Source organism: Grampus griseus (assembly GCF_964374135.1).
Source record: "Grampus griseus genome assembly, chromosome: 11".
Taxonomy (NCBI): domain Eukaryota; kingdom Metazoa; phylum Chordata; class Mammalia; order Artiodactyla; family Delphinidae; genus Grampus; species Grampus griseus.
The window spans coordinates 15105328-15132462 of NC_139005.1; the positions used below are offsets into that span (position 1 = coordinate 15105328).

At 40.3% G+C, this 27135-nt stretch overlaps 1 protein-coding gene across 3 annotated transcripts in view; it reads left to right on the top strand.

The window, feature by feature from the left end:
- Nucleotides 1-14414, top strand: part of PLEKHA5 (pleckstrin homology domain containing A5) — a 242566-nt gene extending 228152 nt beyond the window's left edge. For 2 of the 3 annotated variants that reach the window (XM_082666876.1, XM_082666877.1), the window contains 6 exons: nucleotides 1292-1410; nucleotides 5004-5213; nucleotides 6069-6209; nucleotides 6736-6860; nucleotides 9928-10073; nucleotides 13572-14414. In XM_082666876.1, coding sequence (XP_082523002.1) covers nucleotides 1292-1410; nucleotides 5004-5213; nucleotides 6069-6209; nucleotides 6736-6860; nucleotides 9928-10073; nucleotides 13572-13606 — 776 coding nt within the window. In that variant the 3' untranslated portion in view covers nucleotides 13607-14414. Of the gene's footprint in view, nucleotides 1-1291; nucleotides 1411-5003; nucleotides 5214-6068; nucleotides 6210-6735; nucleotides 6861-9927; nucleotides 10074-11437; nucleotides 11544-13571 lie in introns of all 3 variants that reach the window. The other variant, XM_082666875.1, reaches the window with a different exon arrangement.
- Nucleotides 14415-27135: the final 12721 nt, after the last annotated feature.

The window sequence follows — 27135 nt, forward strand, 5'->3', positions numbered from 1 at the left end:
TTTGGTTCATAACCTAAAGGGGCCCTGAATGATTGACCACCATTTGTCTTTGGGGGGAAAATAAGATTTCATTTTTCTACTTAGTTAATGTAACTTTAATGAGCCCAAAGAGAATGATTTTTTTTTCAGCAAACTATTGAGATTTGAATAATTTCTTATTTTACTTGTGTCCTCAGTGGACAATAGTGTATATATTCTGCTTACACAAGATGACTGTGGTACAGATGAATACATTTTATGTGAACTGATCATTAGCTTTTATTGTTGTGTTAATGATTTTGTTTGTGTGTATTGTTTGTTTTCTAATTATAAAAGTAGTGTGTGTTCATTTTAGAAATTTTTCAAAAATGCAAAAGTAAAAGTAACTTCAATTACCTATAGTCAACTATTGTTAACATTGTTAGTGGATTCTTTATTGAGGTGGTGCAGTGTGATTGAAAGAGACCAAATGGGAATTAAGGACATTTAGGTAAATCACTTAACCCTTCTGGCCATAACTTTCCTCATCTCTGTGAGAGGATTAGATTAAGGTACTTTTAACCTGTGAAATATTGTAAATACTTCATGAAGAAGCAGAGCAACAAGGGAAAACGGGCCAAAGCAGAAGCTCTAGCCATGCTGCTGCTAAGCTATATGTACTTGAGGAAGTCAGTTAACCCAGATTCTGCACTTCATTTACCTTCTTTTTTTACAGGGCTGTTGTGAAGATATATGATCCACTGCGTATCATTAAATTTTATAATTTTTTTAATGTCATCTGTTATCATCAGTAGAACTTTATTTCTAAAGCTAACCCTAAATTTGTCTGGTTAGTATCATTGCTGGCTTATTAGGTAAAACAAGTAACAAAAGGTTATTACATTTCCCTGTCTCTTCCTAAACGATACATTTATTTGCCTTCTGATTTTAAAAACCTCAGAGAAAGTCGTTGTTGGCTTAAGTTAGCGGAGCTCCATTAGTTACCTCCTGATTTTATAAATGCTTTATTGTTATCCAGACATTTTTTAATTCCCCATCTCCTACAGTATGCTATGCCTCTTCAAAAATAATATTTTTCTTCCTCATCAACATGTAGGGGCACATATTCATTCTCCAAGTCACTTCGACTTCATGGTAGGAAATATACAAATTTCATGTGGTAAGAACAAAAATCAGACCCATCTAAATACCAGGATAGTTTCTGAAAAGCAAAATCGTACACTATTTAAAAGCCTCAGAAATTGAATATGTCCAAATAAAGCCATGTCATGTGAAGATGTTTTGTAGAACTTAATGCTGTTTTTATTTTTAGGTTCCCACTTTCCTGTTGGAGTAGTCCCTCCAAGAACAAAATCACCAACACCCGAATCTTCGACAATAGCCTCATATGTAACTTTAAGGAAAACTAAGAAGATGATGGATTCAAGAACGGTATTTAATTATACATTAATTTCCAGAAGGATTCTCAACCTATTTATTGCCACCTTGTATATGTTTTAATTTTTAGAGGTTTCTTTCAAAACTTTTTTTTGGGGGGCCATACCACACTGTTTATGGGATCCTTCCCCGACCAGGGATCGAACCTGTGCCTGTGCCCCCTGCAGTGGAAGTGCGGGGTCCTAACCACTAGACCTCCAGGGAATTCCAATCAGAATTGTTTTTTACATACTCTTAAGAAAAATTTAGTAATCTTAATTTTTTAAATTACATTCAGGGAATGAGCACCTCAGAGGACAGGCCTAATCTAGGTTTTCTTTGCTCAGACTCCACATGTGGTCTTTGGGGCACAATTTGTGGAATCTGTTCTCAGATAGCTGCCCTATGTTACCTCTCCTGACACCTCTAAAAATTTCCTTAGGAGAGTGACAGACATGTGCTGTGGTCACCCAAGCGAGTGGACTTCCAAGCCAGCCTGAGTTTGTAGGGCCTTTCCGCTGCAGTAGACTTGGAGTTTGCCAATCCTCTGGTTACAACGAGCAATGTGAATTGAGAATGAGAAGCAAATCCTGTACTTCACACTTTCATCAGAGATCCATTTAATTCAGACTGGCTTTTAACCAGTCTAATCTTGGTCTTCTTGGGAAGATTCTCAAAGGACTTAACTCCCTTTCCGCAAGTACTCTCTAGAAATTTGGGCTGCAAAAGAAATTTTCCTTTTTATCTTTATAAATTCTATTTATTTGCTATGAGATAACTTAAAACTATAAGAAAAGACTGAAAGGTACAACAAATGATAAGATTTATGATTATTCTTGAAAGATATTAAAGTATGGTACAAAGTATATGCCAGAAATTCTGACAGATTTATATATATAAGAAATATAATGGTCCTGTAATACTGCTGTTCATAGAGTTAGGCATTTTTTAGTTTAAAAGGGTGTTTTCTTTGGAAATTATAATGTGAAATAAGGCAACAGAAAAAAAACCTTTAAAAATGCATGTCGAGATCAAACAGAAAGATATTAGTGGATTTATATTATTCTGTAACTATCTTTTTTTTCAAATAACTATCTTTTTTTTTTTTTTTTTTTTTTTTTGCAGTATGCGGGCCTCTCACTGTAGTGGCCTCTCCCTTTGCGGAGCACAGGCTCCAGACGCGCAGGCTCAGCGGCCATGGCTCACGGGCCTAGCTGCTCCGCGGCATGTGGGATCTTCCTGGACCAGGGCACGAACCCGTGTCCCCTGCATTGGCAGGCGGACTCTCAACCACTGCGCCACCAGGGAAGCCCTAAAATAACTATCTTAAATACTACAAGAAAGACTTCTACATAACCAAATACTGGGGGGAAAGTATAGACGACTAGTTACCTAATATTGTACCGGAAAGTCCTTTATAAGCTATACAGATACCAGAAGAAAATACTTGCAGTATAACAGACAAGTTTCATAATATTTGAGGAATTAATATAAATCAGTTATTTTTAGGGTTTTTTTAAATGGAAACTATGTCACAGTAATTCACAAAAATATGAAAATTGCTCAACACTGATAATCATTTTTAAAGTGCTAACTAAAACCCCAGTGAGATACTCTTCTCCAGTTATACTGGCAAAAAGATCTAAAAATTAATATCTGGCATTTTAAAAGAATAGATTTGTACAATACTATAACTTGGAAAAGGAAGTTTCAGTGAGACAACACTTTTGCACAAACACAGAAAAACCAGGAAGAATACATGTTTGTTGTTACTAAAAACAAAAGGAGGGCTTCCCTGGTGGTGCAGTGGTTGAGAGTCCTCCTGCCGATGCAGGGGACACGAGTTCGTGCCCCGGTCCGGGAAGATCCCACATGCCATGGAGCGGCTGGGCCCGTGAGCCATGGCCGCTGAGCCTGCGCGTCCGGAGCCTGTGCTCCGCAACGGGAGAGGCCACAACAGTGAGAGGCCCACATACCGCAAAAAAATAAATAAATAAATAAAAGGAAAGAGTGCTAAAGTAGCCAACTTCCCAATGAGTATCTAGAATTTACCTTTATTTAAAAAAATTTTTTTCACAAAAGCAAATGCTTTGTTTCACAAATGAGAAGCATCATTTCTGCACTCTAAGGCTTTTCATTTTTCATTTTCCTTTCAGTTTCTACGTGAGCTCTTCAAGATATTCTATACAATAGAAAACAGTTCTAGATCTGTAGCTACTGCCCTGCAGACACATTTTAGATTGCAGTGGAGAGAAGAGGACCTTGGCCGTTATCCTGACATACTGCTTAGTCACGGAAATACTTACCTCTGCCCTGGGTTCTTTCCAAAACACCAGCAACTCCACCAATGTCTCAGTCAGTTCCCAGCAGTTCAGTCCAGAGGACACAAAGAAACCTATGCATTCTATTCTATAGATCTTAGAATATGTTTAATCTCTAAAATTTCTATTATATAAAATAAGCTAAAATTTCCTTATGATAGTTATTGATATACTTATTTTCGATCTCATACCAATATTGTTTTATATCTTATTAAGAAAGTGAGAAGTAAGAACTGGTTGTTTAATGTGACTAATATTTTTTTTTTTTTTTTTTTTTTTTTGCGGTACACGGGCCTCTCACTGTTGTGGCCTCTCCCGTTGCAGAGCACAGGCTCTGGACGCGCAGGCTCAGCGGCCATGGCTCATGGGCCCAGGCGCTCTGCGGCATGTGGGATCTTCCCGGACCGGGGCACGAACCCGTGTCCCCTGCATCGGCAGGCGAACTCTCAACCACTGCGCCACCAGGGAAGCCCCTAATGTGACTAATATTTTTAAACCCTTCAGTAAACCATAAAAATGAGCCATGTAGGGCTTCCCTGGTAGCGCAGTGGTTGAGAGTCTGCCTGCCGATGCAGGAGACACGGGTTCGTGCCCCGGTCTGGGAAGATCCCACATGCCGCAGAGCGGCTAGGCCCGTGAGCCATGGCCACTGAGCCTGCGCGTCCGGAGCCTGTGCTCCGCAACGGGAGAGGCCACAACAGTGAGAGGCCTGCGTACCACAAAAAGGAAAAAAAAAGAGCCATGTAAATGTATATATGTATATAAAATATAACCTTCTGATTTATAGAAAATAGATTCTTCCATAGTTTTTCATGAACTAAGGATGTTTTCTCTACCAGTCTTTCCACAGTAAAAAATGTGTGACTTGAAACATTACATTTTTAGTATAATAAAAGAAATTGCTGATTTTTAGAAGCTATGCCCCCTGTTTTCTCCTAGTTTGAGTTTTATACAATTTCCTATCTCAGGGCCGTGGGGTAGGGTCACTCCAGAGCTGCCGTACTTTTTTGTATTTTGTTTTTAAAAACAAGCAAATCCCCTCCTTAAGTTCCTCTTCTCTCCCCTCCCTCCTACCTCTTCTCTCTCTCTCTTTCCATCGCTGATCCTGCATCAGTGCATGCATGAAGTAATCTGCCGTTCTGGTGTTATCTAAATGACATCCAAAACCTCCACTTGAGATTTTGCAAACAAAGTAAACGCATTGCAGGACATTTTTTATTCTAACATACTTTTCAGAAGTTATCCTGTCTTCAGATATTCATCTGTTTGTTTACTTTCAATTTAAAGGAAAGACCAAGAAGTGCAGTGGAACAGCTCTGTTTGGCTGAAAGCACTCGACCTAGGATGACTGTGGAAGAGCAAATGGAAAGAATCAGGAGGCATCAACAAGCATGCTTAAGGGAAAAGAAAAAAGGATTAAACATTATTGGTGCTTTAGACCAGTCACCCTTACCAAGTCCTTCAAATTTAAGGGAAAATCCATTCCGGGTTACCCAGGTATATCAATTGCTTTTACTCATTCTTGTGGGTAAATCTAATATCACTTGAATCTTAGAATCGTAGAGTTACATGGTTGATGGGCTTTTAAATGTCAGCAACATGGATAGTTATATTATTCAACTCTTATAATATGCCAGGACAGCTTAGTAAAATGGAAATAGCCCTGGGTTCAGAAAACCAGAGCTAAATTACTTGTTGGATACCCTCCTATACGTTGTGGACTTAATCTCCTCTACTGTAAATCAAAGAAAGATACAACCTGTCCTATCTACTTCATGGAGATAGTAAGAAGATAAAAGTGTTTTCAACAAATGTAAAATGCCATGCAGGTTAGCAGGATGGTCCCCAGTTCCCCTCTCAATGAAATGTGTATTACTCTGTATACTAATTTAGCCTGACCTAAATTGTAGCGAGAGGGTTTCTAAAGAAAAGTTCTACTATTCATTACATTTTAACTTTAGTCTTATAAAGAGACACCATTCCGTTTCTTATTACTTATTTGTTTGTTTGTTACCCTGATTCATAAATCAGAGCAGACTAAGGAACCTTTCCAGTGGCTTCAGTCTGGTCTATCCCTGTTAGTAGACATGGACCAGCTGAAAGTGATTCCCTGCCATCATAGAAATCCTCTTTCTGCTAATGGTGGTTCAACCAATTAACAGTTGAATAACTGCACATTCTACACATTACAAAGTAGATGAGTAATATATGTGATTCCTCTGTTGTTTTTCATAAGGAAACCCTTGCAAGTGAAGAACCAACTTTAAAAAACAAAAAATTAATAGGTACTATCTAAAAACTATGCATGACCATATAGTATGAATCTAAAAATGCTGTCTATCTGTTGAACAGACTCGAAGGAGGGATGATAACCTTAAGGAACCGGATGCCGTCATTAGAGAAAATGACGTGAAGCCAAACCATGAAACTCCTGCCGCAGAAACTGTTCGACTAAAAGAAGCTGAACCTCAAAATACAGATTTCAGCGAAGAGGTAGAGAGATTATTTTAGGACAGATGTTACAAAGGGGTGGATTTTTGAAGATAAGATCAAGTGAGAAGGTTGAAAATAGTTACGTGTCATTCTGTCACAGGGGCTATATAGATCTTAGTGAAATGATAGGCTTCGTATAATTTGATTGATGTATTCAGCCACAACAAAAACTGGGTTAATTGAAAACTTAAAACATGATCAATCAAGGCTGGAATAAATTATCATTAACCCAATTAAAGAATCTTATATCCCAAAGCGGCTAACTAGTGGCAATGTACCTTTTATCCTAGTAGCAAAGGACATTAATTTTTTTTTTAGTGTTTTTTTTTAAGTTTTGCATTGTATTTTATTTATTTTTTATAGGACATTAATATTTTTAATGCACTTGAATATAAATTTATATTTCAGTAAATATTTGATAGGGTATGGGTTTTTTAATAAACTTTAGGAATCATTTTAGATAATTCACTAATATATTAAATGTGGTAAAAATGATTTGAAAAAGAGAATTTTTCTTCTTCTATAGTTTAAAAAAACTGAAAATGCTTTTTCCGAAACACTTTTCACACCTGAGCCAAATGGAGTAAATTCTGAGGAAGTGGTGGATAAAGAAGAAAACAAAGAAAAGATGCCCAAGGATGTTCCATACAGGTAATAATTAGGAAAAACAAACAAAGGAATCATTCACAAAATTGTATACCTGCTTAAAAATGGTAAACTTCAGAGTCAGAGGTCTTGGATTCCAGTCCCAGAATATCTCTTACGAGCTGTAGGATCTTGAACAAGTTACACAACTGTCATGGTTCCTCACTTGTAAAAATGAGGATAATAATCGTATCCATCTCACAAGTGTATTATAGGGATTAAATAAGAAAATATGTGTATAGCACTTAGCACTGTGCTAAACACCTAGCAAGTGATCAATAAATACCTTTTTTAAAAAAATGCCAGAGGCATGCAAGCTACAGCAAAGTAAGCACCTCAGCGTTGCCTGTATAATGACAGACATTGATCAGATATCTAAGATGTCTGTTAAGCGTTCCAGATATTATAGTGATTTGCCATTTATTTTTTAACTATATTTCTTAACTAGCATTTTTAAATGCATATCCTCAGTCTCACCATCCATAAAAAAATTCCTATTGCTGGAAAAGAGGAATGCTGTGATCTCATGTTATTAGGAATGCCTTTATGAATGCCTTCAATGAATAGCAAGAGGGAACTTGAAAAATATTTGGCGATAGCTGATAAGAAAAAAAATCTGTGCTGAACTTTTGTTAATAGACATAGATTAAAACACATCCAGTATATTACAAATCTATGAGTTCATAATGATACAACAACAACAAAAAATAATTTGTTGGCCCCTTCAGAGGATGCTAGGGAATCCACTTATTGTTCCAAAACCTGGTACATAAAGAGAAAGAAGTAAACATTTATCTTACCTTTCCCAAACAAGCTGCAACCAGAGAGTTTATGAGGAAACTCTTCTTTATTAGAAAAATTTCACTCAATAAAGAATGAGAGGGCTTCCCTGGTGGCGCAGTGGTTGAGAGTCCGCCTGCCGATGCAGGGGACATGGGTTCGTGCCCCGGTCTGGGAAGATCCCACATGCCGCGGAGCGGCTGGGCCCGTGAGCCATGGCCTCTGAGCCTGCGCGTCCGGAGCCTGTGCTCCGCAACGGGAGAGGCCACAACAGTGAGAGAGGCCCGCGAACCGCAAAAAAAAAAAAAAAAAAAAAAGAATCAGAGGGCTTCCCTGGTGGCGCAGTGCTTAAGAATCTGCCTGCCAATGCAGGGGACACAGGTTCAAGCCCTGGTCCGGGAAGATCCCACATGCCGCGGAGCAACTAAGCCCGTGCGCCACAACTACTGAGCCTGTGCTCTAGAGCCCGCAAGCCACTACTACTGAGCCCGCGTGCCACAGCTAGTGAAGCCGGCGTGCCTAGAGCCCGTGCTCCACAACAAGAGAAGCCTGCGCACCGCAACAAAGAGTAGCCCCCGCTCGCCGCAACTAGAGAATGCCTGTGCACAGCAACGAAGACCTAATGTAGCTGAAGATAAATAAATAAATATTTTTAAAAAATTTATTAAAAAACATAAAAGAATGAGAGACTTTGGGACTTCCCTGGTGGTCCAGTGGGTAAGAATCCACCTTCCAATGCAGGGGACATGGGTTCGATCCCTGGTGGAGGAACTAAGATCCCACATGCCGTGGGGCAACTAAGCCCACGTGCTGCAACTACGGAGCCCACGTGCTCTGGCGCCCACACACCACAACTAGAAAGCCCACGCACCACAACTGCTGAGCCTGTGCGCTCTGGAGCCCCCATGTGCCACAACTAGAGAGCCCACACACTGCAATTAAGACCCAACGCAGCCAAAATTTAATTAATTAAAAAAAGAAGAATGAGAGACTTAGAATATCACTGCTTTGCTAAAACCCTATTAAAATAATGGATGAACAATATTCCTCAGTGCTGCTAAAGCTGTTAGCTAAAAAAAATTTTGTTTTTTTTTTTTTAAAGATTTTTTTTATGTGAACCATTTTTAAAGTCTTTATTGAATTTACTACAATATTCTGTTTTATGTTTTGGTTTTTTGGCCACGAGGCATGTGGGCTCTTACCTCCCCGACCAGGGATCAAACCCACACCCATTGCATTGAAAGGTGAAGTCTTAACCACTGGACTGCTAGGGAAGTTCCCTGATCATTTTTAACATCAGGAAAAGAGACAGACTATTAATGCAGTAGTGCAAGACACCCACCTAAAAGAGTATTACTTACCTCCTTTCCCCCAAAACCTAAGTCTGATCAAGCCTAAGAATCGTATCAGTTTATAAAAAATATGAGGGGTACAGTCATCAAAATCCAGAAATGTAGTAAATTATTGGACAGATAAACCAGGTTCTTTCCTAAATAAATGACAAAGAATAAAACAGGTGTGTGTGGTGGTATATTTTAGAGGAGACTTTAAGGGACTTCTCAGGCAAATACAGTGTATGGACTTTGTTGTGTGGATCCTCATTCAAACAGATAACTCTAAGATGATATTATGAGGCAATCAGGATCATTTGAGCATTGACTGGATATTTGATGGTATTTACAGACTGAATGATATGTCTGGAATCTGCTTTAAAATAATTTGGGGAGGACTTCCCTGGTGGCGCAGTGGTTAAGAATCCACCTGCCAGTGCAGGGGACACGGGTTCAAGCCCTGGTCCGGGAAGATCCCACATGCCGTGGAGCAACTAAGCCCGTGTGCCACAACTGTTGAGCCTGTGCTCTAGAGCCCGCGAGCACAGCTACTGAACCCGTATGCCACAACTACTGAAGCCCGCGCACCTAGAATCCATGTTCTGCAACAAGAGAAGCCACCGCCATGAGAAGCTCACGCACCACACCGAAGAGTAGCCCCCGCTCGCAGCAACTAGAGAAAATCCGTGTGCAACAACGAAGAACCAATGCAACCAAGAATTAATTAATTAATTAAAAAAAATAATAATCATCATTTGGGGAGTAGGGGGCTGAGGGTTTAGAATGAAACAAGATTGGCAAAATGTGGACAAAAATGCCAACAAAATGTTAGCAATTGTTAAGTACAGATGGTGACATCTTTTATGTATAGTTAAGATTTTTCATAACACTAAGTTTGGAAGAAAAAAAATTAATTGCATTCTAAAATAACGAACTTTAAAACTTCCATCTATTTTCATTAGCCCTCAAGATGAGTCACAGATCCCAAATCATAAACCAGAAGGCCACCCTGAAGAAAATACAAAGGACAATATTCATGAGCAGGAAGAAACTGTTATTTCTTATGAACTAACTCCTGAGGCTTCTAGAGGAAGTCAGACAATGGCAGGTAGATATTACATGTTTCCTAATTTTCTTACTGGTGCTTCCTCTGAACCTCTGAATTTATTTGCCATGTGGAGACTCTAGCAAGGGAGCCACGCAGGGACGTCAACTGCAGACCAAGCAGCCTTTGCCTTCCCACACTTGCACCGTCAGGAGGGCTGCAGTTGCACCAGAGCACAGGGCCAGCCCTGCGTGAGCAGCTAGATCTGCCCTCTCTCCTGTCTTGGGCGTCAGTTCCTTCTCTTTGTTTTGTTTTATTTGTTTTTTTAATCTGAACCTTTACACATACCTTAAACTTTTTTCTAAGAAGAAGATCTTTTAGTACTTTTCTCTGACGCTGGATTCTCAGAGTATTCATAAGCCTACCCCTTTGGGAACTGTGGAAGATTGAATATCTACACTAGTAGAATAGATTTACTTACTTAGCTCCTACTATAATCCACATCTGGGTTTTTCTTTGATAGTGGAAGATCATGATCCGTAGCATGTTAAGAAAAAATAAAATTTTCTGTGCTATTCTTTTATACTTTCTGGATTCTTCACGCATCTTTTTTCTTTTTTTTTTTTCTTTATGACTTTTGCCAAGGGATGGGGGTAGGGGAATCATCCCACTAGTGTAATGTATCAGTTTTGCATCTCATAGTCCATAAACAAAAAGCTATCCCTAGTAATTCTTTCTCCTCCCCCCACCCAACCCCGCCTCCAGTCATTTTGCAGAAGGGTAAGTCCAATGAAATTCAATTATGCAGGACTGTTCTTAAGAGCATTTTCTGTATCTTATATACATATAACATGGAAATTTATATCATCAGCCATGTTGCTTTGTAACCAGTATGAAGCACTTTTTCCTTTGCCTCTTATCACTCACAAGGCAATGTGTACAGGAATTCTCACTTTCTTTAAAAATTGTCATTGATCACATTCGGTTATTATGATGCCAAGTCTGTGTTAAAGGTTGTGTGGGTGTATTAAAACCCCAACATTTATACCATCTGCAGTATTTAGCTTCATGCAACTATTTTAAAAATGAGACCCAACAGGGGTGAGTCACTGATATACACCTGAAAATTAACCTTGAAGCCCCCCCAAAAAATTTGTTTTAATTTTTTCCCAGTTTCATTGAGATATAATTGGCATATAACATCATATAAGTTTAAGATGTACATGGAAAAGGAATTTTTAACCAGTCTTCAAGAGACATTTCATACTGAATAATCAGTTGCCAGAATAACAAAAAACAGAGCCGAAATGCAACTAAGAATTCCTTCCCGACACACGTTCTGTGTTGGGAATCGCAGCGTCAGGATTTCCTTCTCCGAAGGTGTCTCCAGGATTTTGATCTCGTCACGTTTTCTCGGTGTGTTTTAGTGCAAAGCCTGTCCCCGTCTCCCGAGTCCTCGGCATCACCCGTTCCGTCCACTCAGCCACAGCTCACAGAAGGCTCACACTTCATGTGTGTGTAGTCTCAGAACAAGTACGTCGTTTCCTTTCATTTTCGTGCTTTACTGTTAGAGCTTTCAGCCTGACTTTTGTTGATTTGGTGAATAAAACTGTGATGAATTCCGGCCTGCGTGTTAGGGATAGTTAGCAGAGCAAGTGTTTGAACCACGGGCAGTAACTCAAAATTTCCAACATCAGCCCTTCAGTGATTTGCTACGTAACAACATTTTCTCTGTCTCTTCTTTCATCATCCATAAAAACAGCTAAACTCGGAGGGGAGGTTTTGCAGTGTTTTGCAGCTGTGCTCCCACCTAGCAGTTTCTTTCCACAGTTGGGTCTGAGAATTCTGTTCAAGTCATTACATTTTGATACAGAAATGTTTTTTACATTCAGCGTGGACCTATCTACCACACTGGGAGTTTGCTAATTATTTTTAAGGATAAAGAAAAGTTTATGGTACAGCCAACTAGATATGGAATGTAAAATCTTTAAGAGCCATCAGAAATTATTTCTAAATAATATATTTTTTTAAGTCAGGGAGGTAGCTTTTGGTTTTTTTTAGGTAGGGAGGTAGCTTTTAAAAAAGCCACAGGTGGGGGCAGGGAGACGGGGCCTTTCTCAACCAGTGTTCCTTAGACCACACTTTTAGAACCACGAATAATTTCCTAAGGTGTCTTACTTTTAAACTTTATCAACAATGGCTACATTTTACCTCAATTTTGTACTTACATACTTTTTTTATTTTTCAGAAAAGCTGTGAGGTTTGGAGTGAACATTTTATGCCTTTTTCTGCACTTTTTTTCTCAGTATCTACCAGATCTTCTCATGTTTGGGGCCTTCGGATTATCACCAATTTCTGTTAAACAGTTATAAGCTGAGCAAACACCTACAGACATTATGAGCACGGCTACAAACATGTTCTTTGATTTTTAGGTACTCAAATGAGTACAAATATCAACTTAGACTAAGTTTTTCATCCAGTAGTGCTCATTTTCTAGCCTCTACGTCCATTCACACCTTTTTGTAGCAGCTATAATCTGTGTCCCTTTATTTCAGCCAGAGGATTTATGTTTAACTGTCTTGTCATTTCTGTAACTTTTATTTGAGATCACGTCTGTCTGGAGCCTAAAAGAGGCTTTGTTTGTTGTCACTTGGTATCTCTTTAGGACTTGTTGTATTTGTTGTAGTCTTAACCTGTGTCTTGCCTCTGTCACTCATATATTTAAACTTTTAGCTTAATACATTCAGAAGTGGCAGTTGCCACTAGTGACAGAATAACACCAAACAGGGATAATAAACATTATGCTCATTTTATTCCTCCTGTGCAAAGAATTGATTGATGGCCTCCGTCTGTCTTAGTGGTGAAATGTACTTTGAGAGCCACTCCCATTATCTCTTGGTTCAATAAACAGGTTACAATTCATTGTACTTGGACCATTCTGATAACAAGAATGTTCACAGTTAAAACTGGAGTACATTTCCAGGTTCCTTAAGTTGTTACTATTCGCTTTTGTTTTGTTTTACTTTCATTCCAAGAGCCAGGAGTATTACGTACTAGACTTAGGTACAGTGATTGCCGGATATTTTCTAGCTTTGTGGTGTGCAGTCACCACAACCAACCAGTGGCATTCAGACTTGCATTATTTTATACTCCGTCTTCTCATTGTGCATGTGTCATCTTTCTGAACTAGTGGTTTTGGCAAGACTTAGGAAAGTTTTACAAATGACACCGCTATGTAGGCAGCTTAATATAGTATTACGTATTTTAGTAAAGTTGTGCAAACCTCTGCTCATTTTGTCAATCTTTTGGATTCAGCCACAAGTTTGGGTCCTTTTTTTCATCTGAATTGCTGTGCACGTATTGCATTATGTTTCTTTGCTTTGTGAATTAAGCTTATGGAAATGAAGAGAAGATGTCCTTCAATTGTATTATGTTTTGGGATTTTCATGGCCATGCTTGTCAGTTCTATTGCTAGAGAATGTGGCCCTTAGTTACTTCAGGAAATGGTCATTAATTAACTTTGCAGGTGTCAAAGTAATTTTACTTCTTTGTATTTTTCAGCTATACTGACTTCCGTTGAAACCATTCAAAGCTGAGGACATGGACCTTTGGCAATGTGAGAAGATATTGTACAGTATATTTTAAATCTATGAAATTCATAGTTCTGATGCTTTTGGCCACAGAGCATCATTTTATCACTTCTGGAAAATGTTTATTCCAAAACAGCTTTAATGGCCCATATGTACACTCAAGGTCATGTAATGTAATCTCAAGGTTATTATTCTGACACCAGCTTGCTGCTATGATTTCAGAGCACATAAGTAAAGGTGCTTTTTAGTGTGTGGTCTACAGCCAGAGCTTACTTAGTTGCTGATTTCCAGATTTTGATGTTTCTAAAGTCTTAGGTGGATTTATATTTCTTTTCACTTTTCAGTACATAAATTTAGTTATTATTTCCAGTGAAGCTTGTTTTCCTTTTTTTTTTTTTCCTTCTTCCTCCCATTTTGGCTACTGCAATGCTTTGTTTCACCCTTGATTTGTAAAAATTTTATATATATATTTAAAATGTGCCATTTTATTACTGCTAAGTGAAGTATGTCCGTTTCCTGCTATAATTATTTCTCAGTCAGATTGCATTGTCAGCAGTTATGCCACACTCTTGTCAGCTTAGATACAAATGTTATCGCTTACTTTTTTCTTAAAAAGCAATTTAAAATGTAGGTATTTTGAAGTACTGGACTTATACTTCATTGGACTAGATGTGTACAGCAATAAGCAGGTTTTCAAATCCAGTACTTAGTTTGTGTACAAATGTAATTATGTTCATTGTGTATATATTATACAATGAGCACATGTAATGTAAGTATTAAAGGCTACTTACTGTTGTTTAAATGCAAATGTTCATATCTCATTTCTTTTTTATCATGTTAAATAAATGTTGATGTTCTTAAATCACTTGTGTTAGAATTTTTGCTCTTCCCATCTAAAATGGAAAGTCTGAGACTTTAAGAGACTTCTAGATGAAAAAGTAGGTAGTTAATCTTACTGGAAAGAGCATCATAAAAGAACTGTGTCTGTCATCCAGCTCAGCTCTCCCACGTCAAGGTCGAGAAACTTGAGGCCCAGAGAGAGAAACTGACTTGGCCACAATCACATTACATTTAATGACAAAATTTGCACCAGCGTAAAGCTTCTCTGACTTTTCAACACCACTGGGCAAATGTAGTTTTGTCAAGTCTTCTATACCTATTTCTGTTGGTTTCCGTGTCATAGAAGGCATCTGCAGCCTCGCTCTGCTTAGTGGACTGAACTTGGGGTTGGGGGCGGGGGCAGAGTTATTCTTCTGACATGGGTAACTAGAAACCGTTTCATCCTCATAAGCAGAGATCATTGTCTCTTACACCACATTCTCTGCAGATGTTCACGCTCTTCAGAATCAATTACATTTCCTTTCCACTATAACCTTTTGTTCAGGCTATATATTGTTCCCAGAGTACAAGGAAATGCAAGGCTTTGGGATTCCTATATAAAATTGCTGAAACTAAATTGGTGCTGGTCAGTCTTCTTTTTTTTTTTTCATGCTATGTTAAAGAGGATTTAGATATAATTTAAAATGCAGATGTATAAGAGTTCATCTGCTCCAAACAGAAACACACAAAATGAAGTGCAAATAGATACAGGCTTTAATGTAGGAGGTGAATGAGAAGAGAGGTGAAAATGGGAGAAGAATGTTTAGCTCCTTATATCCATATGAACATGTTTACATATATTACCTTTTTCTAAAGACACACAGAAGTCTTCTCAGGGGAAATAGTCAACAGATTATGATTTCCCTTTAAGTCATGACACAATGATTGTTACCAATCTTTTATGGGTGTGTTGAGGGGAGAGTTGATGTTATTCTTTGGGATTTGTTTGGGGTGGTTTTATGTGGGGTTTTTGTCTTTATGTTTGCCTGGTATGTGTGTGTGTATGGTTTTACTTGAAGCCCTTTTTTTATAAATTTATTTATTTTTATTTTTGGCTGCTTTGGGTCTTCGTTGCTGCACGTGGCTTTCTCTAGTTGCAGCGAGCGGGGGCTACTCTTCACTGCAGTATGCGGACTTCTCTCATGGCGGTGGCTTTCTTTGTTGTGGAGCACGGGCTCTAGGCATGCAGGCTTCAGTAATTGTGGCACACGGGCTCCAGTAATTGTGGCACACTGGCTCAGTAGTTGTGGCTCGTGGGCTCTAGAGTGCAGGCTCAGTAGTTGTGGTGCACGGGCTTAGTTGCTCCACAACGTATGGGATCTTCCCGGACCAGGGCTCGAACCCGTGTCCCCTGCATTGGCAGGCGGATTCTTAACCACTGCACCACCAGGGAAGCCCCGCTGGGCCCCATTCTTAAAATTTCTGATTCTTTCAGTCCGGGGTGTGGCCCAAAAATTTGAATTCTAATTCTAACAGGTTTCCAGGTGATTTTAATGCCGATGCTCCAGGTACCACACCTTGAGAACCACTGGCACATAATAAGGCTCTGTGTTATTTTTTGAATTTTTGTTTTATTTACATGTGGTAGTAAAAAATTAGGATAAATTCAGTTTTTATTTACAAAGGTGTGCAGAGTGTAGAAAAACTAAAAAAAAATAATGCAACAACTTAGAGATGTTCTACCCCTAGGCCCAAAGTGGTAAGGGGAGAAGTAAGTGGAACCCGTAGAAGAGAGTCACTTGAAAGAAGCCTTAATCTTTTTCCAAGAGACCAAGCCAGCCTCAGTGTATGCAACCCTGCAGGGATGGGGCCAGAGCAAGAAGTATTCTCATGGCACTGTCTTACTGCCAGGGCTCCCAATGGCCGAACCCAGTGGGATTCAGAAGTCACAGGAGTTGTGTTGAATGTGGCCGGGAACTGACGGGGGTTTCCCAGACCTTCTCAGAGGATCCTTGAAGTCAAAACTGTTTTCATTATAACACTAATATGGTATTTGCCTGTTTTCACTTTCATTCCTTCAGTAGTGAATAGCGGCGTTTCCCAAAGGCTATCTGACCTGTGATACGTCAACAGACTGAGTGCAGAAGCAGATGTGGAAATCCAGCTGTCTTTTGTTAATCCCGATAGAAAAGAGCGTTACAACAATGGAAATCAATTTTTTTTATTAAAAAGCATGTTATTTATGTTAACACGTAAGTGGGTTTATTACTGTTATTTTCGATGAATGAGAATATTTTAAATGTTTCTCAGCTTTAATTTCTATTGCCGTAAATGCCAATAGATATAACCCACAAAACAAGCTATTTAGAGTCCTCAATAGTTGTTAAGTTGTGAGAATCCTGAGACTCAAAAGTCTGAGAATCTCTCATATAGTCCTTAGAGGTCAGCCGCCTGTTGCAGGGCGCAGTTGAAAGCTTTGAGGGGCAAAGGAGATACCAGCCCACCTTCCTAAGGACAATGCTACTTACAGTCACTGCTTGCAGATCACCACCGGTCTGCTCCTTGAACTGAAAGCCCCAGTGTCTGTGAGTGATATCCAGAGCCTGTGGGTCCCTCTTGGGTCCTGCCGGCTGCAAATCATTCATAAAAAATGACTCAGAAAGGCGGCGTCCATACATGCAAAAGTGTAGAAAGCCTGAGGCTCTCTGGAATATCTGTTCTCTCTCTTTTTCTTTGTCCGCTTCAACACACACTTTTGGCCTTGCCTCGGTCCCCAGCTGTGTTTGAATTTTTACTCTAGCCCCCATACCCAATTCATACTTCCTTATTCATAGCCTTGGGTGATTACGAAAACAGTTCAAAATGGGTAAATGAAGACGTGCCATTCCATGTCAACATGGAAGAGCACCCCTGAAAAAATCCATTACGTTATTCCCCCAAATGATGTTATTTGTTATACAGTACGTGATTTATACAGACATTCGTGTCACCTGTAAGAAATCGCTATTCTCTGACTGCTGGACTGTCTGGTTCCACCCAGCGTAAGAAAATGAATGATTCAACCCTTTGTATTTGAAGTAGCAACTCACGCTGTTCAGAAACTTGTTCAGCATATACCTTAAAATAGCAGCTGCTCAAAGATCCCTAGCTTTTTTTTCTTTTTTTTTTTTCCCTTGGAGACATAACATATCTCACCAAGATCCTTCCCAAGTGTGTTGGGCTTGTGGAGACATCTGGAAAGTGCCGAAGAGCAGCCCTGGAACAGAGCTCGTGTCTGTAATATCCTACTGGAAAGTGACAGGGATGTAATGGAGGTGCTGGAATTTCAAACAAATTGGCTGCTAGCCATATCCCCCAACATTGCCCACAGCCAAAGACGAGGGAAGCAGCTGCTTCCAGTAAGTTCCCTGGTCTAACTCGCAATTTACAAAAGAAGGAATAGAAGCGTTCACTAAATGTATGAATTATCAGTGGTAATCAAAGATAGACAAATTAAAATGAGACAAATTACAATGAGATATCTTTTTTACCCATCAGTTTGGAAATGGTGCAAAACAAAGTGATAATGCAGGCTTCCCTGGTGGTGCAGTGGTTGAGAGTCCGCCTGGCGATGCAGGGTGATACGGGTTCGTGCCCCGGTCCGGGAGGATCCCACATGCCGCGGAGCAGCTGGGCCCGTGAGCCATGGCCACTGAGCCTGCGCGTCCGGAGCCTGTGCCCCGCAATGCGAGAGGCGACAACAGTGAGAGGCCCACGTACCGAAAAAGAAAAAGAAAAAGTGATAATGCAGTCCACAGTCCATGTTGTGCACTTCAAAATTTGCTAAGAAGTAAACTTATACGATGTTATATGTCAATTATAGCTCAATAAAGCTGGAAAACAATTTTTTTTTTTTTTTTTTTTGCGGTACGCGGGCCTCTCACTGTTGCGGCCTCTCCCTTTACAGAGCACAGGCTCCGGACGCGCAGGCCCAGCGGCCATGGCTCACGGACCCAGCCGCTCTGCGGCATGTGGGATCTTCCTGGACTGGGGCATGAACCCGTGTCCCCTGAATCGGTAAGCGGACACCCAACCACTGCGCCACCGGGGAAGCCCTGGAAAACAATTTTAAGACGGCAGATATCACGTTAACTGTGCTTACTGCCTGCACACACACAAAAACATGATGGGACACAGGGACACTCTGGGAAGGGTTAGATGTGTATATTCCCTTGATTGTTGTGATAGTATTACAAGTCTTTGAATATGTCCGCGTTCATCAAATTGTGCAGTTCTTTGTATATCAATTATACCGCTATAAAGCTATTTTGTTTTTTATAATATAAAAATAATAAGTGATAATATCCTGCGTTGGCACAGTGTAGAGAAAGTTGTAAATTTATAGAGATAGCCTGGGACCTGGGACCCACTACCAGAGTGCTTGCACCATGCAATAGCTTGGGACCTGGGACCCTTTACTGGCGTGCAGAGTGTAATAAACGCCTCCTCAAGCAACAGCATACAAAGAAACTATAAAGGACTAAAAATAACTGCATGCATGATGCAGTCCCAGCAGTTATCAACAACAAGCTACAAAAAGGCCACACAATTACTGCCATGTCTGAGGTGCCGGGAGCAAAAGCACGAGACTGCGCATGACCCCTGCGCACAGCACCACCGAGGAAGGGGATGGGCAGACCACCTTAGCCACGCCTCTGGTCCCACCCACCAATCCGCCTCACCCGCAGCCATTTGAGGAACCAGCCAGCCATACCCGGAAAACGAGCAAGATCACCTGTTTCTTGTTTCCGTTCCCTGGTGCTGCAGCACGAGCCCCAAGAAAGCCTTTCGTGAAGTTCTCGTCTGTCCTCTTATCAATTTCTATTGATTAAAGAGTCCAAGGACGCAGGTCAGTAATAATACAGGACTGGTGGGAGTGTCAATTGATAAAACGTTTCAAAAGTATTTAAAAACGCATACTCTGATCCAACAGTTCTACTTCTGGGAATTTTTCTTGGAAATAACCTAGTGAGTACCCAGCGGCATTTTGTGGTTTGTTTTGTTAGTGGTTTAAGTAAGGTGTCTATCTCATGCCATTAGAAGTCCAACAGAAGGGCATCCAGGGCTGTCTGGAGACTGAGGGATGCTGTGAGGGAACCGGACTGCCCCCTTCCAGCTCTGCTCTAGGCAGTGACTACTGGACCTGGGGCCCCCAGGTGCAGGCCCCCTGGGGAGCAGGAAGCCCAGGAGGCAGTATTAGCTGCTTCCATTTCTGTCTCATTGGCCAGACCCAGATGACATGGCCGCCGGACCTGCCGGGGTATCTGAGAAAGCAAGTATTTATCTTTCCAGCTTTTAGAATTGAACAGGGCAGTGAGAAGGGAGTTGAAGTGGGTGTTGAGTAGGCCAAGCTGCAAAAAGTACCCCACAACCTACATGTCCATCTTTGGGGAACTGTTCAAATAAATGAGAGAATACAGTCACTTAATACATAAGCAGTCACTTCTTGTGGTATGGTTAATCTATGAAAAGTGGTTCACTGTATATTAAGTGAAAAGAGTAGTTGATAAAATAGTATGTTTCATAGGACTCCATGTTGTTAAAAATACATGTGTATACTGTACATTTGCAGAAAAACCTTATATATATGATAATGTTAATTCTGGATCTTTAAAGATTCCTACACTCCCTGAATTTTTTTGGCAAGCAATCATGTCTTAGTTTTAGAATAAGGAACAGAAAATAAATGTCTATTTTTAAGTTCTCACTGGACCTGAAACAGGAGGTAAACTAGTCAGTCAGTTAAAATCAACCTGATGAGGGCTTCTGCCCCCACTTGACCTCCAAATCTTAGCCCTACCATCTCAACTTTCTGATTCACTAAGTCTGGAGCGTATCCAAGGAAGCCGCATTTTTTTTTTAACCATTTCATGTTTTAGATGAACTGTTAGGAAGCTGTAATTTACATAAAATATACCCATACAAAGGGTACAATTAGGTGATTTTTTTTTTTTTGGCAATATGTATGCCCCATCTAACCTCTACCACAATCAAGGTATAGATCATTTCCATCTGATGAGGCCTTCTTCCCCTAAGTGACCTCCAAATCTTAGCCATGAGACTTTCTAGAATGATTCAAAACCAAGTATAACGAGAAAACCGTAACACCCAAAAATGTTCCCTTGCACCTTGGCAAATCATGTCCCCAGCCCACCCCTGGCAACCTCCACCCCAGGCAACCACTGATGCACTTCCTGACCCTGTGGACTGGTTTTGCTTTATCTAGAGTTTTGTATAAATAGACTCATATATTCCCCAGTGAATTGCCTTCACAGAGTCAAAAATCAATTGAAAAAAGAATTTTATATACATAAAACATATATTTTATATAATATATATGTTACATATTATGTTATAAATTATATATAATAAATATGTAATATATAAAAATTATGTACATATTTTATATATAATTACATATATGTAATATAATTATATATATGTAATATAATTATATATATATAATATAATTATATATATATATGTGTGTGTGTGTGTTTCTGGACTCTCCATTCTGTTCCGTTGGTCTATATGTCTGTTCTTTCCCCCATGTGACATTATCTGGATTACTGTAATATGTCTTGAAATCGGATAGTGTAAGTTCTCCATCTTTGTTCTTCATATTTGAGATTGTTTTGGCTAGTCTAGGTCCTTTGCATTTCTGTTTCAGGACTCAATTTGATAATGCTTTGTTAAGGATTTTTTGTGTTTATCCTTCACAAGCAATATTACTCTGCAGCTTTCGTTTCTTATAATGACTTTGTCTGGTTTTGGTGTTGTCAGATAGTGACCTCATACATAGAAGGGTTTCCTCTTCTATTTTCTGAAAGAGTTTGTGTGTTATTTCTTCCTTAAATGTTTAATGGAATTCACCAGTGAAGCCATATGAGCATGGAGTTTTCTTTGCAGAAAGGTATTTAACTATAAATTTTATTTAATTATTACATATAGGACTATTCCAATTTTTTATTTTTTCTTGAAATAGTTTTAGTAATTTATGTCTCCAGTGAATTGGCCCATTTCATTGATTGGCATAAAGTTGTTCATGCTACTCCCTTATTAACGCTTTAATATCTTCAGTGGTGTCCCCTCTTTTATTCCTGATATTGATAGTTTGTATATTCCTTTTCTTTTTTGTTAATCACTCTAGCTAGAGTTTATCCATTTTATTGATTGTGTTTGATGGATTGTGTTTCCTTTCAAATATTTTCTAATTTCCTTTGCAACTTCTCTGACCAATGAGTTACAAGGAAATTTGTTGTTTAATTTCCAGATATTTGGGCAGCTTTCCAGATAACTTCTGTAATTAATTTCCAGTTTAATTCTATTGTACTAAAAAGGAACATTCTGTAGTTTTTCAGTCATTTTACGTTTATTGGGATTTATGTCTCCAAATTTTCTCCATCTCAGTAAATGTTTCATGTGTACTTGAAAAGATAATGTTGTTCATATCTTTTGTGTCCTTCAAGATATTCTATCTTCTTCTATCCGTTGCTGAGAGCAGTACTGGAAGCTTCAACTAAAATTGTGATGGTGGATTTGTCTATCTCTCCCTTTGGTTCTGTCAGGTTTCACCTAGCATATCTTGAAATTTTGATATTAGGTACATGCATATTTAGGATTGCTATGTCTTCTGAATGAATTGACTTTTTTTGTCATTATGAAATGTATTGCTCTTTAACTCTGGTGAAGTTCCTTGTCCTTATGTCTGTTACCCAAAAACTGGGTTAGCCTCTTGGTGGGTATCAAGCCAAAAGACACAACCAAGCGAAAGATCTGGATAAGGAAGGATTTATTATTACTTGCAGCAAGTAGGGAGAACACCAGGGATCCTTCCCAAAGCAGTGTCTCCCTGGACACCAAAATTGGGTAAGTTTTAAGCTAAGCGTTCATGCATATTCATGAAGGGGCTTGGGTGGTCCAGTCCAAGCTTTAGTTGACTGAAGTCACTGAGGATCAGAAAAAGTCAACATCATCATCCCTTAGATTCCAGTTAATCTGGTGGTTGAGCAACGGAGGAGGAATTTAATTTCTGCAAGACAGCACAAGACAGTGCTTTAGGCCAGTCTTTACCATTGAAATAGAACTGGGTGTCTTTACAACTGATTTGTTATCTTTGCTTTTGTTACTTCACTTGCCTGATAACAGTCCTCTGTTTCTGCATTTTTTGTTCCCTGAAGGTCATTGATTACTGAGACCTGTTCAAGGGCAAGCATTGTGGCCAGGCTTGGATCACAAAATGCCTTAGGCCCAAAATGGCTTCTCTTATGTCAAGAAAGCCCAGCCTGGTTCTCTATCTTCAGCGACCCCTTACCTTATCTGCTTGCATGTCTACTTTGTCTGGTATTAATATAGGAACATCACCCTTTTTATGATTAGTGTTTGCATCATATATCTTTTTCTACTTTTTACTTTCATCCTATATATGTCTTTATATTTAAAGTGCATTTCTTTTTTTTAAAATTTTCTTTATTTTTGGCTGCACTAGGTCTTCATTGCTGCACGTGGGCTTTCTCTAGTTGTGGCAAGTGGGGCTACTCGTCGTTGCAGTGCGTGGGCTTCTCATTGCAGGGGCTTCTCTTGTTGCAGAGCATGGGCTCTAGGCTCGCGGACTTCAGTAGCTGTGGCACGCGGGCTCAGTAGTTGTCACTCGTGGGCTCTAGAGTGCAGGCTCAGTACTTGTGGCGCACAGGCTTAGTTGGTCTGCGGTACGTGCAGTCTTCCCCGACCAGGGCTTGAACCCGTGTCCCCTGCATTGGCAGGCGGATTCTTTTTTTTTTTTTTTGCGCGGTACGCGGTCCTCTCACCGTTGTGGCCTCTCCCGCTGCGGAGCACAGGCTCCGGACACGCAGCCTCAGCGGCCATGGCTCACTGGCCCAGCCGCTCCGCGGCATGTGGGATCCTCCCGGACCGGGGCACGAACCCGTGTCCCCTGCATCGGCAGGCGGACTCTCAACCACTGCGCCACCAGGGAAGCCCGGCCGGCGGATTCTTAACCACTGCGCTAACAGGGAAGCCCAACATGGTAGAGTTTTTTTGTTTGTTTATTTGTTTTGTTTTGTTGCTGAGCCATGAGGCTTGCAGGATGTTAGTTCCCCAACCAGGGATTGAAGCCGGGCCATGGCAGTGAAAGCTCCAAGTCCTAACCACTGGACCACCAGGGAATTCCCTCAACATGGTTGAGTTTAAATCGACCATCTTGCTATTTGTTTGCTATTATTTCATCTGTTCTTTAGTCTTTTTTTCTTCTTTTGAATTGAGTGCTATCTCTGCTTGGGATCTCCCTCCCTGCACCATTGTCCTTAAAATGGCTCTGGAGCAAAGTAGGGTTTATCTCATTGGTTTCACTTCTCTCAGCTTTGTTCACAGTCCTGCACTCTTGTTGTCCACTGTCTGAAAAGAGTAGTTTCATATATTTTGTCCAGTTTTCTAGTTGTTTACAGAGGGAGGGTGTATGCAGTCCCAGCCACCCAATCAGGGTTTGAAATTAAATTCTAGAATAAGTGGTGTTAAAATATCTAAAATAGGCCCAAGGTGGAGTTGCTCACGCTAAGCCCCACATCAGCAAACCAAAACTTAACCAAGTTTCTCTCCTCAGCTCGCCCAGAAAAGGAAGACCTAGGTCAACCAGTCAGCGCTTGCCAGCTCAGCACAAGTTACCTGACCCAGCTAGAGTTCCCCTTTACCCCATATAAGGAAGGTAGTCCTGCTTTAACCAATCAGGGAATGCCTTGTACCTTCTAGCTTTTGTCTATAAAATCTCTAGCCTTGCACAGCTCTTTGGAGTGCCTTTCTGTCTGCTAGATTGGATGCTACCTGATTCATGAATTGCTGAATAAAAACTTACTGGATCAGTACATTGTCTGTGGGCTTAATAGTATTTAACAAGTTTAAATTAAGCAGGATTAATTAGAAGTATGTATCTACTAGGCAGGAAAATATTTCTGATACTTATTTCTGTTCTCATCCATTCAGCCAGGTTTTATTGAATGCCTACTAAGTGCCAAGCACTTGGTATGGCTCTTGGAGATGCAATGTGAGCAAAAATAGAGATGGCCTCCGCAGACTTTTAGTTTAAGGAGGTACTAACAGGAATTCAACCATGTGGTTATTTGTTTTAGAAAATTCTTATGAAAGCATGTAAAGGAAGCGATCTAGCAGGTGTGGTAGAGATGGTGGAAGACTTTCTCACGGAAGCAAATTTGAGCTGAGATCTGAAGAGTGAGTAGGAGTTAATTAGTAGAAGGGGAACAAGCCGGGGGCTTAGGACAGGCTTTGGTGGTAGAAGGAGGCTGAAATCGAGCCAGACGTGATTGCAGTCCTCAGCAGAAAATCAGCAGTTCTCTACTGCTTGAGGTATCTTGAGCAGGAGATTGACATGATCGGATCTGCCTTTTGAATAGATAAGTGTGTCATTCTTGTATATGCATACAATGAAAAGATTCCACTGCATTGAAAATAAACGGACCAGGACAACACGTTTCAGCATGAACACTTCACGCTAACAGGAGCTTAATTGAGGTGCGGGTGGAGAGCAGTGGCAGAATGACACATGCAATGTGACTTTATCTCTATGAGGCGTTAAAACATTCAAGAAAATATACAAAATACACAAAGGGACGCATACTAATGTTGTAAAAGTACACAGATATGTGAGGAAATGATAGAGGTACCTACCATGCTGATATGGTGTTTATCTGCAATATTTAAATACAGGTAGACTGAGGAGAGGAGAATATGATTGGAGAGGGTTACAAGAGGGACACAACCAGATGTATTTTTATTTTATTCATTTATTTACTTAGGCCACACCACGCGGCTTGTGGGTTCTTAGTTCCCTGACCAGGGATTGAACCCAGGCCCTCGGCAGTGAAAGCACAGAGTCCTAACCGCTGGACTGCCAGGGAATTCCCTATTTTTATTTTCTTAACATGTGAGTTGGATACATGAATATACATTATTCCTTACTCCTTTCCGTATGTCTGAAATACTTTATTAACATCACTTTGCAATGCGGAGACGAGATTAGAAAAGATCGAGAATAGATATGGAATAAAAATAATAATTGAGATGGAAAAGCTCTAGGAGATCATTATAGCAGTCTACTTGAGAGCTGATGATAGCTTAGACAGGTGAAGTGGTAACAAGTTGGAGAAATCTAGCCGTATTTGAGTAACATTTATATCTAAGAGGTAAAATCAACAAGATCAGCGTATGCTTACATCTGATCCATGTACCTTTCTGTCCATTTTCTTTTCTGAGGCTCTCTTGATTATATCTACTTAGATCTGATGCCAAAAGCTCTGTGCACCAGTGCCAAGTTCAATCTCGGAGACAGAGTTTGGGGTGAAGTAGAAAAGAATAGTTTTATTGCTTTGCCAGGCAAAGAGGGACACAGTGGGCTCCTGCCCCAAAAAACTATGTGTCCCAACCCAGGAGGATTTGATGAGGAGTTTTATAGCAGCGGTTCAAGGGTGGGGTGGCTGATAAGATTAGGGTGTGTGCGGGGCCTGCAATCCTCTAACCTGGTCTCAGGTAATCTTGATGAGCTTCTCTGGTTCCTGGCCTCGGGTGGTTTCCTGGCTACTCCTCCCTTGATTAGCAACTGTTTGAATCTGCCCTTTGGAACTCGGGAAAGGTTATGGAGGTTGGATTCTATTTCCTACAAGCAAGAAAACGGGACAGAAAGGCTTGTGTGCCCAGGAGCCTCACAGGATCCTGCTCGGTTTCAGTTCCACCCTCAATGCCACTGTGATTTCCCACCTGGATTACTACACCAGCCTCTAAAGCAAACGCAGAGTTACCTCTTACGTTCAGTCTATTTTCTTCGTTTTTTGGCCGCACCGCGGGACCTGTGGGATTTTAGTTCCCTGACCAGGGATCAAACCCGTGCCCCCTTCAGTGGAAGCATGGAGTCCTAACCACTGGACTGCCAGGAAAGTCCCTCAATCTATTTTCTTTCCTTTTTAAAAAAAAAAAAAATTATTTATTTATTTGGCTGCGCCGGATCTTCATTGCCACATGCGGGGTATTTAGTTGCAGTGTGCGGAATCTTTACTTGCGGCATGCAGGATCTTTAGTTGTGGCATGCAGACTCTTAGTTGCCGTGTGCATGTGGGATGTATTTCCCTGACCAGGGATGGAACCCAGGTCCCCTGCATTGGGAGCACAGAGACTTAACCACTGGACCACCAGTGAAGTCCCTGGGATTTCCATTTGGGGTGATAAAAAAGTTTTGTAACTAGATAGTGGTGACGTTTTTACACAAGATAGTTGTGAACGTACTTAATGCCACTGAATTGCACGCTTTAAAATGGTTAAAATGGTAAATTTTATCTTACGTGTATTTTACCATAATAGTTTTAAAAAAGACAGAGGGCTTCAGAGTCCGTGCACTTAATCCTCTCACTACCCTGTCCCCTCAAATCTGACTGCTGGCGCACACTTCACGGAATGTAGAGACGCAAACACTCACACACACACACTCTGCCCTTGTCTAAGAAATGCCTACTTACCCTTGAGTCAACTTAGACCTCACTCTTCTAGACGCATTTCTGGACTGTGTCACCCCTCTCAGGATGAAACTCTCCTCTTTTGTGTCCCTCACAGCTTTAACTTCTCCCCTATCACAGCACTTAGTAACCACTGAGGCCAGCGACTACATGTGTGTATCATCG